The sequence below is a fragment of the Chanos chanos genome, chromosome 9 (assembly GCF_902362185.1).
Source record: "Chanos chanos chromosome 9, fChaCha1.1, whole genome shotgun sequence".
NCBI classification, from domain to species: domain Eukaryota; kingdom Metazoa; phylum Chordata; class Actinopteri; order Gonorynchiformes; family Chanidae; genus Chanos; species Chanos chanos.
In genome coordinates this window covers 26,912,647-26,928,330 of record NC_044503.1, presented here as the reverse complement: position 1 = coordinate 26,928,330, position 15,684 = coordinate 26,912,647, and the positions used below count along the sequence as shown (strand labels likewise).

Below are 15,684 nucleotides of genomic sequence, written 5' to 3'. Positions count from 1 at the left end.
TGCATCAAAAGAGACATCCCATGGTTTGCAGGAAATTCTGGATTCATGTGCAAGATTTCTCAGTTTTATTTGAAATGAAAGGATGAAAAAAAGGCTTCTTGGAACTTACAGGTTCATGGTTTGGACTTCAAGTACACACGACGTATTGATTATACAATTCCACATGAAGAAAGAAGGGGGAAAAGCAGTTGTATCCTCATACAGTTAGGACTACAGAATCCCTCACCATCTTCCGCAAGAAACTGAAAACCCACCTCTTCAGAACCCACCTATCCCCCTAAGCCTAACCCCCTTCCTTAGGAAAAAAAAAAAACTTTGTCTTGTATCTATGTTTGTCTAAGAATGTCGGGGCACAATGCGAAGGAGTAAATTGATGCTCAGTCTTTTTAGCGATGTATGCTTATGAGGTATTAGGAATCCGACTGATGCACTGATTGTAAGTTGCTTATGCTAAATTGTAAATTATTTATACAGGACAGGGTAAGACTCAACTAAAAGAAAACAGGTAGAACTAATGATTCACTAACTAAGAGATCAGGAAATGCCCTAATGTGTTCATTTAACACAGTGGAAGAAAGAGAGAACCAGGGTGTGACAAGACATGTGCAAGTCTCTGCCCTCACGGACATAAAGTTATTAAACTTAAATTATGATTAACAGTACAGGCTATTGAACAGGGGGGGAAATGCATATAGTTTTGTTTGTTTGTTTTTTGAAGATTGCCTTCTCTGATGTAGATACCATGCCTGTGACCAGCTATGTGGTCACCAAGGTCCGGACCTCGATCATTTTTTTAGATCTTTAAAATAAATTTTGAAGCTAAATACAATGGGATAAAAAAAAATCAGTTGTGAACTTCTCCGAACACGAGTGTATGCTTTATGTAGTTTAGTCCCAATGGTATCACAACACAACACAGGATCGCGACCTTACAGGCATATGTGGGCCAAAACTCTACTGAACAAAAACTGTGACTGCACTTCTGAACAACTGGTACATAACTGAACTAGCGATGTGTCGTTCGTGAACGATTTGTTCATTTTGAACAAAGCTTTTGTATGACTTGGGAGTAACAAGTCTTCTAAGCGAGGGATTTGTTCAGTTTTTCCCTGGGCCACACATGCGCACCACTCAGGCTAAGCTTTGTTCACAAACGGGTCTTTCAGGTCTGTGTCTTCCGTTCACTCGTCACATAACTGCTGCGCAGGCTCAGTGTGGGAACGACTGATTTGTTCACAACTCACACCCAGAGCCGTTTCTCAATACGCACTACTCGGTTCGTTCATAGATGTCACATCTTCGAAACATTTAGGACTTTCAAGGAGGCGCGACTGACCCATATTCGAATTCTGAAATATTAATTTCTAGCCTCAAAAAATCTTAAAAATTACATTTTGTGACAGAACAACAGTCATACTACAAAACTTATAATTATGTGGTAGCTTGTCTACCGCCATCGCTGCCAGTTTTGTGAAATTTTGGTGAAGTGTATTCTGGGAAATGTGACTCCCCAAGTCCACATAAGTCACCTCTTGATGCATCCCTGATAAAACCCATGAATCAAGAACACATCCAGATATTTGATCTGTTGTTGGCTACACTGCGTGAAAAGAGGTGTAATTTAAAAATGTATTGGTTGGTTGCTTTAGTCTCAGAATACGCTTACCTTGAATAAAGATAAGATTTTTTTTTCTATTTTCAATATAGTATTAAGATATTAGCTGATAAAGTGAATTTTTTATAAGCCTATTCAATCATCTCTAGCATATGTGCCAGTAATTCTGGAGGGCATTGTACTTGTAGATACAATAAAATAAGTATCAGTCTTCCACCATTAAATCAATCAACACAAGTGCATAATATGAGAAAAAATGCTGAGTATTAGCAATGCCTTAAAGGAGAGGTGTGCCACAAAACCTCAAAATAATTATAATAAGCTACTTTTACAGGAAGTGGTGCATCAGATGCTCCAAAGGTCACATCCCAGGCTCTTCCGCTTTCTCAGGAGTTTCTCAGGAATTATTTGTTCACTTTCATGTACATTGTCAACTGAAACCCCACCCCACAAACAGATATACATGGGCATCAATTTGTTACGGCTTCAGCTGTGCTCCTGGCTGTTTTTTCCCTTATGTTTCTGGTGTTTCCCTCTCCCTTGTGTCTCCTGCGCTCCCCCTGCTGTGTGTATGCGTGTGTGTGTGTGTGTGTTTGTGTGTGGGTGTGGCGCTGCCAGCACCCGACTGGCAGCACACCTGCTTTCCTCATATTCATCACCACTGCTGCATTTATATCCAGGTTCTCCTACTGCTCACCGCCAGTTCATTGCCTCTGATCGTTCAGCAGAGTTGTTGTTGGGCCCCTTTAAAATATGTATTTGAATTTACATCTGTGATTTGCCAGTTCTGATATTTGTCTTCTGCATTCAGGATTTCTCTCTGTGCTGCCAGCATTCCTTGCCTCCCTTTCACCAGCCACATGCCTGCCTTCCTCACCTGCCATCCCTGACTACAAATGTGCTCCACACCCTAACTCAGCCTGCTGTTGCCACTCCATCATTCCCATCTCATCTGCTGTAATCTCTGTGTGCTCTCAGCTGCCTGTCACATCTCCATTATTTCAATAAACCTTCGTCAAAACTTCACTCAGAGTCTGTGTTATGCGTTTGGGTTCAATACATTAGTTGCAACACAGTTTGTTTTGAAAAGTGCTAGGGACAACGATGGGTTCAACATGTTCACACCTTTTTTCAGTGGGCCATATACTGATGATAGATGTACATGGCATCCCTTTAAGGATTGCCTTTAAAAGCTGCTTGCGCTTTATATGTGTGTTACAATGCTATATAGTGTTTTGAAAGTCACTTAGGACTGTACCCGACTCAGAATTTTAACAGTTGAGTCAGATTTGGCTATTCAGTATCAATATTCGACTATTCCTTCCCTGATCTGGCAATCAGAAAATCCATTGGCATAGGTTTCAGTGATTAGTTTGACCACATTAACATCGTTGAATTGCGGCCTATTTGAATTGCCGACATGTAATGTTGGGCTACAGATTTGTCGGAGACAGGTGGCACACGTACTTCTGTTTAAATCAAGCTCTTATAACCTTTTTTTTTCAATTTAACTTTAAACAATAAAAACAGATAGCAGCCTAAATGAATAAACAAATGAAGCAGTTTGAAATAAATTCACAGCATTGCCCGCTATGAAATAACTTCTCGCCTTCAACAGGATAGATTCATTAGGCTACTGTATTTCTCTTTTAGCATAATGCTTAAGTGTAAATGAATAAATAAACAAATTAAAGACTTGCGAATTAAGATTTGAGATATTTAAGATGAAAACGCAAACGTTTGTCTTCAGTGTCTTTATCGATGGTCGCCTAGCTATGCAACTTACCCCTTTCAAGTGGTTTGCCATGTTCGATGTTGTTGAATGATAAGCGAATTCTTGCATACAAAATTTGCATTTAATTTTGTTAGGGTTGTCCTTCAAAAGTTCGAGTGGTCAGAACTAACAAGCAGAATCAAATAGACACCATCTTATGGAAGTAAAAGAAATCACTGACATTTAATGCAGAGCAAATGATAAAAAATTGTCTCTGTCCATTAAAAAATATCAGCACATTTGAGGTTTCTCTGTACACTGTAAATTAATCTCAAAAAATTTAAGGCTTCTGTGTTTATGAACAGAGTTTAGGAAGAAAAGTACAAATGTAACATACATTAGAGTTTTGAATATTGGAACTTTTGTCAAGTAAAAACACAAAGAAGAGCTCTTCAGTGGAAAATGAAACAACATGCAATTTCACATTTTCACACTTCAGTTTGCAAGGCCCTTAGAAGTACATTTTGAGCATCATTTGCAAGCTCTTTCAGACAGCTCTTTAACATACTTTGGGTTGTGGCAAATGAAATGGCCCCTGCAGGAATGGATCCCAAAAGAGGGAAGGCACTGGACCAAAACCCTGCACACACCACTGCTGCTGCTCCAGGCATCTTGCTTAGTATTTTTATAACAACGTCAGCACTTATCTCTTTATTCAGAGGAGATTTAAGACATGCTTTCAGGTCTTGTACAGGTACATCTGACTGAGCAGCTAGTTTATCAAGAGATTCCTCATCAAGACCAAAAACATAGAAATAACGCTTGATCTCCTTCACCAAAATGGCCACATCCACACAGATTGAGAGGCCTGGAACTGGAACTGCTGCCACAGTACCAGATAACAGGGCCAACTTCCATATGTTGGCAGCCAGCATCTCCTTCTTTCTCTGATGTATCTTCAGACTTACGCTGGGTAGAGAGATCAGCAGCACGTTCCTTTTGTGTTTGGGCAGCTCCCTCTCCATGGTCTCCTCCAGAAGATTGAAGTCATAAAGGCCAAGCTCATGACTAGAGATTAAGAAGACAGCTCAGCTCATGATCCTCTAGCCCTAAAAAAACACAAAATTTAATAATTCAATCTTAGTCTAAGATGGTACAATTTTTCTGAAAGTAAGCCATGATCATCTAACCTAGTGAACTCAGATGAACTATTCTAAAAGTAATTGTTTGTATATCCATTGTAAGACATGAATTACAAGAATTCTGCACAACCTTTGATGCAGTCCTGTCTGATCCGATTAAGTACATCTTCTTGGTTGAAGTTCTTCTTCTTTTTTGCTGCTCGAATGCTGTCATCAATCTTTGAGCGCACAAAGTAGAACTTCTTATTCATTTTTTGGATCTCTTTGGCCAACTGAACGTTGCTACTTCTGAAGCGTTCCGATGAAATTATGATGAAAAAATCATATTTCTCAAATTCAACCTTTTCAAGGTACTCGTCGGCCTTAAACTTCGGTGTCCCTATACCTGGGAGATCCCAAATTTTGACATTTTCACATTTTAGGTTAGGGTAACATGTTGGGACCATGGTGGTCTCAACAACATCAGTTGGAGCAGCTCCCTCATCATCATCATCCACGCCCCTGATGGCATTGACGAATGAAGATTTCCCAGCCCCAGATTCTCCTGTCACAGCTATGTTCAGTTCCACTTGGTCCAGCTGTGTAAAGTAATCTTGAATCTTCTCTACAGCTGAAGTCAAGCTTTCATTCTCTAGTGTTTCTCCAAACTCACGAACCATTCTCACTTCCTCCTCAGTTATTACCTCTGCCTGATCATCTTGATTCTCCATGATGGTTTTGCTGCATGGAGTGTAACAGACATTAACTGAAATTGAAGATAAAGTATCAAACAAGCTAAATAATCTCTTTGAGAAATTCTAAACTGTTCTTTTTTTCACCCCAAAAAACAAAACAAAAAAAATGTTCTCTTTTAACACATATAAATATCCTCTATGATATCTTTAGCTGGATAGATCAAAAGAAACAAAACAGCTGCTAGGTCTCAGATCTAGTATGCTTCTGGATGATCACACACACATTCCCTCATTCTTTCAGCCATTCATTCATTTTCCAAACCACTTATCCTAATTAGGGGTGCTGGAGCATATCCCAGCACTCATAGGGCGAAAGGAAGGGAGACTCCCTGGACAGGTCAGAGGCCCATCACAGGATTACACACACATAAAGAGCATCAAGAAAGGGTCCTCACAGGAGGCATCTGGTCATCAGAAGACGTGTGGCAGATCATGTCAGTACTCCTGTCAGGACATGTCAGAACTCCTGTCTTTTGGCCGCCCTGCTGGCCATTCTGTGTATTGTGTTGCCATGTGCCTTTGTTTGTGACTAGTATTGCCATATGCTTCTGTTTGTTCCTGTGTTCTCCTGTCCCCGCCTCTCACCTGATCTTTATTATTGCCTCATTTGCTTCCACCAATTACTTGTCCTTGATGACAATTGTTCTGTGTATTTAAGTCCTGTACCAGTATCGGTTCTTTGTCAGATTGTGAAGGTTTGCTGCTTGTGCCTGCTTGAGTAAGTTCGCTGTCTGTGATTTGTACTTCTGACCGTATTGACTTGTCTTTGCCTTACGATTTGGATTTGTTTGCCCTGTGGATCACTGGATTTGACCTTGGACTGGACTTTTGAGATTGTGGCTTGATTTTTCTAATAAACTTGGTTGACTTGACAGGGTCTTGGTCTGTCACTCCTCGTAGTTCAATTACATTCAGCCAGTTTCAATCTCTTAATATACAACAGGCTAAGACAATATGTTTAGGAAAATATAAGAAATCTAATTCAATTACTTCCCATGATTAAGGGCATGACTAGGGAATTTGTTCTGTATCAAAATGAATTAGACAGTTCCTTAGACATAGATGGGCATCCCAATCTGGTGTAAAATAGGTAATGACAATCACACAAGACGCTTCACTCAGCCCAAGCGCTCTCACATTGAATGCATGCAGTCACACAGCAGATTAGCTACTGGTTATAGCACAACTAACAGGCAACATATAGTAACCTACAGAACCTAATCTCAAACGTTGTTATACTAAAATCACAAAAACGTTGCTTGTTTTGTCTGTGTGGTCATAACTTCAGTTCCAAGGTTACTTGGAAAGTGTGAACTACAATAGAACTCTACAAATAATTAATTTGCTAACTTTCAGCAAAATGTGTTTCTTTTCAGACAGATTAAGATTTGTCGGACTGTGAGTCTTTGTTCTTTCAAATGAGAGTTAGAAGGTTTATATTTACACTCATGTAAGCATTAGTCAAGCTGTGACAGGAATGGGATGGAATTGCCAAATGTGTCAATAATGAACCAATAAATAAAGAGCTAAGCTTACCTTGGCGATGTTGGAATTACACTCAGCTCAGTTCTTGGGTGCTGCTACTACATACGCTGAACACAGTTGCTGTCAGTTAAATGTACAGACCTGCCCTTGGCTCACTAAACTGGCTCCACCTCAAAACTGTGTCATGAGGTGGAACTCACACCCATTGTTCCTGAGATGGTATCACTATGAGTTATATACCGGTTTAGATGTGGGTAGAGTGTTTTTAGTTCTGTCCTGTATACCTTCAAATCCATGGAATAAAATCTTTTTTGGACACGTTCTTTTACAGACATGTTCTTTTCTCTCGTTCCTGCTCTTACACTTCAAATTTACAAAATAAAGGCTGGGGGTAAATGATTGTAACAGACTTTACACTTTTTGTTTTTTAACCTCAGATTACAAACAATCCAGGAAACAAATCCAACTGTTTTGTTAACTTAGGCCAAAGTTCACGAAACCACAGATCAGAACAGGGCAATCAGAGATGTTCAACAGAGAACAAATGCAAAGAATCAGATCTAGGTCAGACACAGGGGCATCAACACAGCAAATCAAAACACACTCAGTACATGCAGGAAGAGACAATACCTGTGCTTGAGAAAGAGTTTCACGTGATAATTCACAACAGGTGTCTGTAATAATTGGGAGACACAGAACATGAACAGGCGGGAGAGGCCAAAACGTGCCCTGGCTGCAAGCTGGTTTTACAGATGTGTTGTCAAAAAGGTAGCACAGTTTCCCTCTCACTAGAATCCCCCGGATGAAAAGTTTGTACAGTTTCCCCACAGTTTTCAGATACCTTTCTCTCCAAACATACATGCGTTTATTGGTTTGGCTGGCATAGCATGGTTTTGCAAGTATGGATTCTCATCTCACTCACTCATTAACTAAGCCGCTTATCCTGATTAGGGTCGCGGGGCAAGTATGGATTGTTTTAACTAAAACTGTGCAGGGTCTTGTCTCTCCAAGTCTTGATGGTATCCTCTATTTGATCTCTCCTCTCTTGTACTCTTGCCCTATGTCACAGCCTGCACCTCATCCTTGGACTTTTAGTTTGAAGTGTCTTGTGCTCCTCTTCCATGTGTGTTTCCACCCCTCACCTGATCCTGTTTGTTGCATTTATTAACCTCATTCTCCCCTTGTTAAGTTTATCCAACCATGTTTGCCCTGTTTAGTTTTCCTCTTGTATTTAAGCCCTTGTGTTTCACCTGTCCTTTGTCTATTGTTGTTTGTGTTTGTTTGCACACTGTCAGGCTGCATCTGTTTGTTATCGGCTTTTGTTCCTGTTTTGAACCTGTATTTTTATCTTCAGTTTTGAAAGTAAAGTTCTCACTACAATCTGTGTCTTGCGCTTGGGCCCTGCACCACTCCACCAGCATGACACCCAAGGCAGCTTGCCCAGACAATTGTGTCCCAAAGCAGATGTACTTGGCCAGACTGAGTTCTTCTACTTTGATTGCTTGTTTCAGTGTTTTAGAGACCTCTTCCTTCTTGGTACCAGGTCACGTAGAGGTGGTGGATGTCTGCCTTGGGATAGAGGGCTGTGCACATGGTCATCAGTTTCTTTGTCATCTGCATCCTGTTTCTGCACCCCTTTAACAGGCCATTAGATGATTCTTCCAGTGAAGCATATTACTCAGAGGGCATAGCTATTAATCATTTGGATATTGTTCCATCCACTCAACTTGGACTTCAGGACTTCTCAGGACCTCTTTGGCATCTGTGTCATTGATGTATCCCTCATCCAGTTTTACTGCATAGGTACTGGGGATCTTGCCACTCTAGATGATGGGCCTTGATTGTCCATTATTATGAACTTCATGTTGATGTCATCTGAGAAGTTCTTCACTATCTGAATATGAGAGTTATTAAAAATTTAACATTTCATGGTACATATATTCAGCATGTTGCTCCTCATAAGAACTCTCTCTTTTTCCTTTTTACATAAAATATATTTGATACTTTTGATGTTTATTGGTGCTTTGTAAAGACCTGTGTAAACAGATACCGTTTGCTTGATGCAGCTGGAAACATTTGCATGAACCTTGAAATAATAAACTCAGCTTTCAATAATTGATCTGAACACGTCTGACAAGCACAGAAGTGAGATGGAGTTAATAAGTGATAATAAAGAGATAACAATGCTTGGTGACATGGGAAACGTGGCTCATTACCTGAGCTGGTAGGCGTGGACATGCGGACAACAAAGTACAAAATTTATCTTTTCATCCAAGGCCGTTTTTCCTGTACAACAAGACAGTTAGGTTGAGCAGGAAACAGTTGTTTCATAAGATTGTTACATTTGGTTGTAAATGTGTCATAATTTCATGTATGTAATCACTTTCACTTTCTGCAAAAGTGAAAGTATGAAATTTAATATAAAGTCTAGAGTCATTTTTCTAACAAAGATAAAAGACACTCCTTTTGCCACGTAAAAACAGTTTAGTCATGGATATATGTGTTATCACAAGATGATCACTGTAACTTCTGTCAGGTTCTTTAGGGCAGAGCTGAGGACATAAGAAGAGGCCACAAGGAGATTCCACCTGTAACAATCGTGCCCAGAAATGGGACCCTCTTTTCCAGTTCATTAGCTAGAAGGTGCTGTACTGAGGTAGCCTGAGATAACAAGCCTTCCACTGTCTCCGCTGAGAGCTCTCTGCCAGAGGTCAGTAGCGCCTGATTTTGAAGGTCCTGGACTGCCAGGCAGATGATGTCATTAACCAATTTTAACAGTCTGTGACAGGTTTTTATTAGAACATTTAAAAAAATACACTTACAATGACAATATATCCCATGACTCTTGAACATTTAAGCGTGAGGTAATGTCAAGTGAAGAAATGAATTTCTTGACTGAGGAAGTGAATGTGGGGTGGCATGGTTGCGCGGTGGGTAGCGCTCTCGCCTCACAGCAAGAGGGTCTCGGTTTTGATTCCCGGCCAGGCGACCAGGGTCTTTTCTGCATGGAGTTTGCACGTTCTCCCCTTGTCTGCGTGGGTTTCCTCCCACAGTGAGTGAGGAAGTGAATGTTGTATTGTGATCATCTCTCATTTAAACAAACACCACAGTATGTGCTGTCAATTCCTTTAAGTTCTTAAGGACCACCATCTCAGTTTCACTTTAGCAGGACAGCAACATCACAGCCTTTACACACAAGGCAGAGCAGTGGATATACCTCCTTCACCAACTAGTGAATGCATGGGTCAGTGCCATGCCCCTGGTTTTCACTCCATCTGAACTGTTTTACCTGTTTTTGTTAATCAAGTCCGGTCCTCTGTTCAGTATAAATACCACAGTTCTTTTGCAAAGTCTTACACTCAGTTACTTTGTAATGCTGAATGTTATCCTGCCTTGTATAACTCAAGCCATGATCAAACTGTCATTCTGTGTATCCTACCTTTCATCCAGTCCGTGAGTCTGTTTTGTTCCTGTTCTGTGTTCCTGTGCCTTGTATCTCAGTCAGCCAAGTGTTCAACAAAAGTGTGGTTAATTGCACATGCGTCCAGTCTCTCACCCAGTTCATGACGGTGGGTCAGACATGGTTTCTTCAAAGATCTGTGAGCCCATTCACTTTGGCTAAAATGTTTGTCATATGAAGCAAAGCTTTATGAGATTCTGAGTAAGTGGGTGCTCTAAAATGTTTTTTGTTTGTTTGTTTGTTTTGTTTTTTAAAAGCATCAACAAAGACAAAATATCACCATAGCATGTGTCAGATAAGATAAATCCGGTCCCAAAAGAAGCTAAGTAACTATTATTCAAAGCTGACACTGACAGGGAGGATAAACCAGAGACCTAAATATATAGTTTCTAAAATCAACACAAATAAAATTAGACCACAAAGGTTACCAGAATTTAACATGTACTTCAGCCACTATTACTTTCAAGTCTTATCAGATAGTATGTGTCTTGAACCTCATGACGTTGATTTTTACAGCCATTCGTTTGGAAACGGCCCATAAGCAAAGTTAGCATACAGTAACTGATAACACAGTGCAATGAGCACAATACTTGCACTCCCCAGCGGCTGAAGAAATTAATATGGTCTGACGAGTAATTTTGTTGTCTTTCTTATATCTGATTGTGTTTATGCTTGGATGTAGTCAAAAGAAGCTTTCAATCCACATGGTCTGTTCCCAAATTTTGAACATAGCAGTAGATATGTTTATGGTCAGATCATTCTGAATATTTGTAAGAGCCACTGAAATACTAAGTGCATAGTATATATTTGGAATGTGCCACGGTTCTAGTCTGCTTCATAACTGTGCTCTAGCCTGTTTTACAGTTGCTCTCCAGACCTCACAGAAACTTTGTCATGGTACTCTGGAGTACAAACATAACACAGACATGACTCATGCTAACTGGAATATTTTTCCTTTAGCAGTATGGCACCTAAAAAATACCACACTATAGCAATATGGTCCTTTCACCTTAACTATGTATTACAGCCCGACCGATAAATCGACGTGCGGATAGTATCGACCAAAATTAGCTAATTGCAGATAAATCAGTATCAGCGTTCATAGAAGCCGATAAATGAAAAAGAAATAAAAAAGAAACGGAGAGATTGAAGATGGATCCTTCAACCATGTTATGACATTCATGTAAGCCATGCCTGGTTTTGCTGCAATAACGTGAAAGCTGGTGTTACACCAAATTCTGTGACCATCGAATTCTGTGACCCTATTAGGTGCTGTTTCCACTGGGCAGCTTAAAATCGCTCACACAGACGAATTCGTTACGCAAACAACGTAAGCTCATAGGCTGTAAACAAATGAAGGTGAATGCCATGCGGAGCGTTTGGTTTACAAATGCTGGTTAATCACATCATAAAGTTCGGAAGCCCTAGGATGCCATGGATTTAGGTTTCATTTAGATTTCGTCTTCCCGTGCTAACGTGTTATCTTTATTTGTTTTCTCGAGATGTCGACTTATTCATGTCATTATCATGAAATAACAAAACTAAATAAACAATGTATCGTTTTCCCCGAGATATCGAATTAATTGTCTCACCAAAGTATTGCATAACTGAATAAAATAACCCCCATGTAAAAACCCTTATTGTGACACCCAAACAAATAAATGAGTCTTTGCGTCCCCAACAGGAAGAATATTGATTCAGCTTTCATGGATTTATATGGCGTTATGAATTTAAGTCTTTTTAAGATTTCTATTGTGAAAGAGATACCTGTACAAAAATGTTTAATTCTGAGGAACATGAGGATCAAGGATTGCTTTAACACAACAGGTGAGAACCTGAAAAAAAACATTCTGTCTGATATTTTTGCATAACACATTTACTCTGCAGTTTCTCTTTAAAAGCATACCTTTGCACAAATGTATGCACTCGAAACAATACATGGATAAAACATGCATAGCAGTCCATCTGTATTTTATGGTTCAAGATTATATCCATCTCTATTAAATTTTTAATACAGTTTAACAGAGCAACAGGTTCACTTAGGTTTGCTGATCCAAAGCAGTATAGTGAAAACTATACTGTGCTTTTCCAGTATTATTTGTTAGGTTATGCTTAGCAAATGTAGTTCTATGATTAATCCTATCTCTGAATTCTATATATTTTATATAGATATGTTTATATACACATGTACAAGTCAGTTTGTGTTGTGAACTATCTTGTATGTAATTGTGTTGTACATTCTAGGTTAAGATTAGAAACCTGAGAGTGGTTTTGTTCTGTAAAATAATAGTAAACTCAGTTCTTGGGTGGTGTCACAACATATCCTGAATACAACTGCCAGCAGTTGAAATCACAGTTCATCTTTTGGCCCAGTAAACTGGTTCCATCTTTGTTTAAAGAAGTGCGTCATGGGCTGGAGCACACATCCACTGTTTCTGAGTTTGTGACACTAACCGAAATTCTAAATAATCATATTATTTTTAGTTAGATATACATGACTGAGTAAGCGAAAGCTTATGATTAAAAACATAATTGTAAGTGTAGTCATATCGACAGCCATTCTCACAACCACATTCAGTCAGCGGTGGCTATGTAGTACAACAATACGATTATATGAGAGAAACAGACTAGAAGTATATGCTATGTACATATAGGGAATATAGATGCATTGTTTTATGGTCGCTCTCATGTCTGTATGTGTTTATGCTTGGATAAACCCAAAGGAATTTTTCAATCCACACCGTCTGTTTCCAAATTTTAAACAAAGAATGAATCTGTTCATAGGGATTATTATAACTAAGGTGACCACACTTTGGTAATGCATAGAACAAAAAGCACTGTTATAATTAAATGGTAATATCTACAACACTGATGGAGGCACACGGATAAAGACACTGTGGGCCAGTAAATCCCAGTAAATCATGGCCATGTTTCTTTAATCTTCCTTCAACTGTATTCCTTTGGAATGTGAGACAGTAATGAAACAGACTAGGTCCGAGACACATTCCAGTTAATCAGGCCTTGCCCTTTGTTTAAATACAACAGTTTTTGTTTTTTTTTAATACTAGCACAAAGAGGCATAGAGTATAATAAACTGCATTACATGACTCTTTTAGAATTGATCACCATGCATCTGCGTGCTAATTTAACTTATTGCACTATCTTTACAACCTCCATTTTATCAGGCACGTTGAGTACACGTAATAAAAGGAAAATGAGTTTATCACCACACATTTATAATCTTTATGACCGGTGTCCTACAGACAGTATGAAACAACTCAACATTTCACACCACATATATTCAGCATGTTTCTATGTAATAATATTTCATCACTTTCTTTTGGAAATGAAAATGGTGGATTGTTTTAATATCTATTGGTGCTTATTTGGTAGTGACCCACAGGTATTTTTTACACAGAAATATATAGCTAATAAGAGGTAACTAATGACAGGCAGAACAGAAAAGTTATCCAGTCTGTGGATATCATTTGAAAAGCATCAAAGCGGAACATTTTTAAATAGTAATATTATCTCCTATAAAAATATATTAAATATAGTACATAGCAAAGTGACAAAGACTATATAAAAAACAGCTGATTGAGCTAGAGTCTATTCTTCTGGTTTAGTCATGGATATTTCTGTTGTTTATCACAGGATGATCTAACTAAAGGCTTTCCGCATCACCCTCTCAGCATCCTCACTCAGGTCCTTTAGGGCAGAGCTGAGGAGGTAATAGGAGGCCACAAAGGAGATCCCACTTGTAGCAATAGTGCCCAGGAATGGGACCCTCTTTTCCAGTTCATTAGCTAGAAGGTGCTGTACTGAGGCAGCCTGAGATAACAAGCCTTCCACTGTCTCCGCCGTGAGCTCTTTGCCAGAAGTCGATAGCACCTCATTTTGTAGGTCCTGGAAATGAAGAGAGCAAAGCCGGTCTGTCAGATTACTGCCAACTAGACCTTTTGATTAACCAGTTTTAACAGACCACCATAATCCCCAGTAATAGACAGGCTTTTATTAAAACACAACAGAATGACACTAAAAAGATAATATCCCATAGCTCTTGAACATTCATGAGTGAGGTGATGTAAAATGAGGGAATGAATTTCTTGACTGAGGAATCAAATGCCGTAGCACATGAATTGTTATCATTTATTATTTAAACAAACACTGGACTATTGAGAATGATGATAAAAAGTAATATATTCTAAAGTTTATAATATAAACTCCTATAAAGAGTAATGTGCACTTTGCGCAGTGTAGTACCTGAAGTGGTTTGCCTGTCAGGCTTGCTAAACGACACAGAGACTCTGTATCTAGACCAAAAGTTTGCTGGTAAGACTTTAACGTGTCCATCAGTGAAGGAATAACACCCTGAGTCATATTGGTCTTAATGACTGCGCCCAGGCATGCCACTATCGCTTTCTTCCAAACCTCTCCGGCCAACGCGTTCCTCTTACTTTCTATCAGAGAGGGATTGAGGACGGGCAGCGACAGGAGCAAAGCATGGCGCTTGTGACCCTCCAGTTCGTCGAGCAACGTTTTCTGCAAGAGGGGGAAATCGAAGTGTCGTGGCTGGAAGCAAGAAGTCAAGAAAACCTTCGGATGTTCGACGCCACCATTTTCGAGGCTCCGTTCGCAGTCAGCACGCATACGTCGCAAAACATCTTCGTCCGGTTGACGGGTATTGCGCCTGCTATTTGCCTTCAGGTCTCGGTCCACTTTGTTTCGTACAAAATAGAACTTCTTTCCCGATTTCAGGATGGCTCTTGCCAGCTCAGTGTGGCATTCTTGAAAACGCTGGGCACATACGATGATAAAGAAGTCGTAATTGAGGAGACCCACGTCCTCTAAGTAGCTCTCTGGCCTAAACGAAGGAGTTCCAATCCCAGGCAAGTCCCAGAGAAGGACGTTATGAGCTGTCAAGAGGCGGTAGACGGAGGCTTCGCGGGTTGTTTCAGTCACGCCGGTCTCTGCTGCCTCTTTGTCGTCATCGGCAATGCCACGGAAAGCGTTGATAAAAGACGACTTTCCAGAACCAGACTCGCCGGTGACAGCGACGTTCAGAGTCACGTTCCCATGTTCGAGCATGCCCTGCACGCATGCCAGAGCGTCTGCCACTGCCTTTGATTGAAGGAGAGCGCTCATTTCATTTATCTCCGCGTCTTTGATTTGGAACCGTGCCATGACTGTCGAGTGTGAAAATCAAGGTGGATGAGAAATGGAAGTGATTCTATGAGCACGTCTTCTCTGTTAACTGAAAATGGAATGAGTGCAGAGGAATGTTATCTCACCACAGATGTACATAATGCGGTTCAAATAAGTGTTCTCCATAAGACAGGTTATCACAGGAACACGTGGTGAAGGAAATCTTTGGACTGATTCTTAATGATTATGTCGACTTAAAACCCCACAGTAGTAGGCTACAAACACACCCCTGATACTGTGAACTAATAAAATACATCTCTGATTCAATATCAGCAAAACTCAGCTGATCAAAATCAGCGGACTGAAAATTGTCACTTAAATGCTGTAAT

At 39.9% G+C, this 15,684-nt stretch overlaps 1 protein-coding gene and 1 pseudogene across 1 annotated transcript; both read right to left on the bottom strand.

Moving 5' to 3' along the window:
• Window positions 1–3,817: 3,817 nt before the first annotated feature.
• Window positions 3,818–5,181, bottom strand: LOC115821529 (interferon-inducible GTPase 5-like; annotated as a pseudogene).
• Window positions 5,182–13,810: 8,629 nt separating this feature from the next.
• LOC115821528 (interferon-inducible GTPase 5-like) lies at window positions 13,811–15,348 on the bottom strand. Its single transcript, XM_030785346.1, has 2 exons — window positions 14,414–15,348; window positions 13,811–14,056 (listed from the first exon to the last, which is right to left on the bottom strand). The coding sequence occupies exons 1-2, from the start codon at window positions 15,332–15,334 to the stop codon at window positions 13,811–13,813; spliced, it is 1,167 nt and encodes a 388-aa protein (XP_030641206.1). The 5' UTR covers window positions 15,335–15,348.
• Window positions 15,349–15,684: the final 336 nt, after the last annotated feature.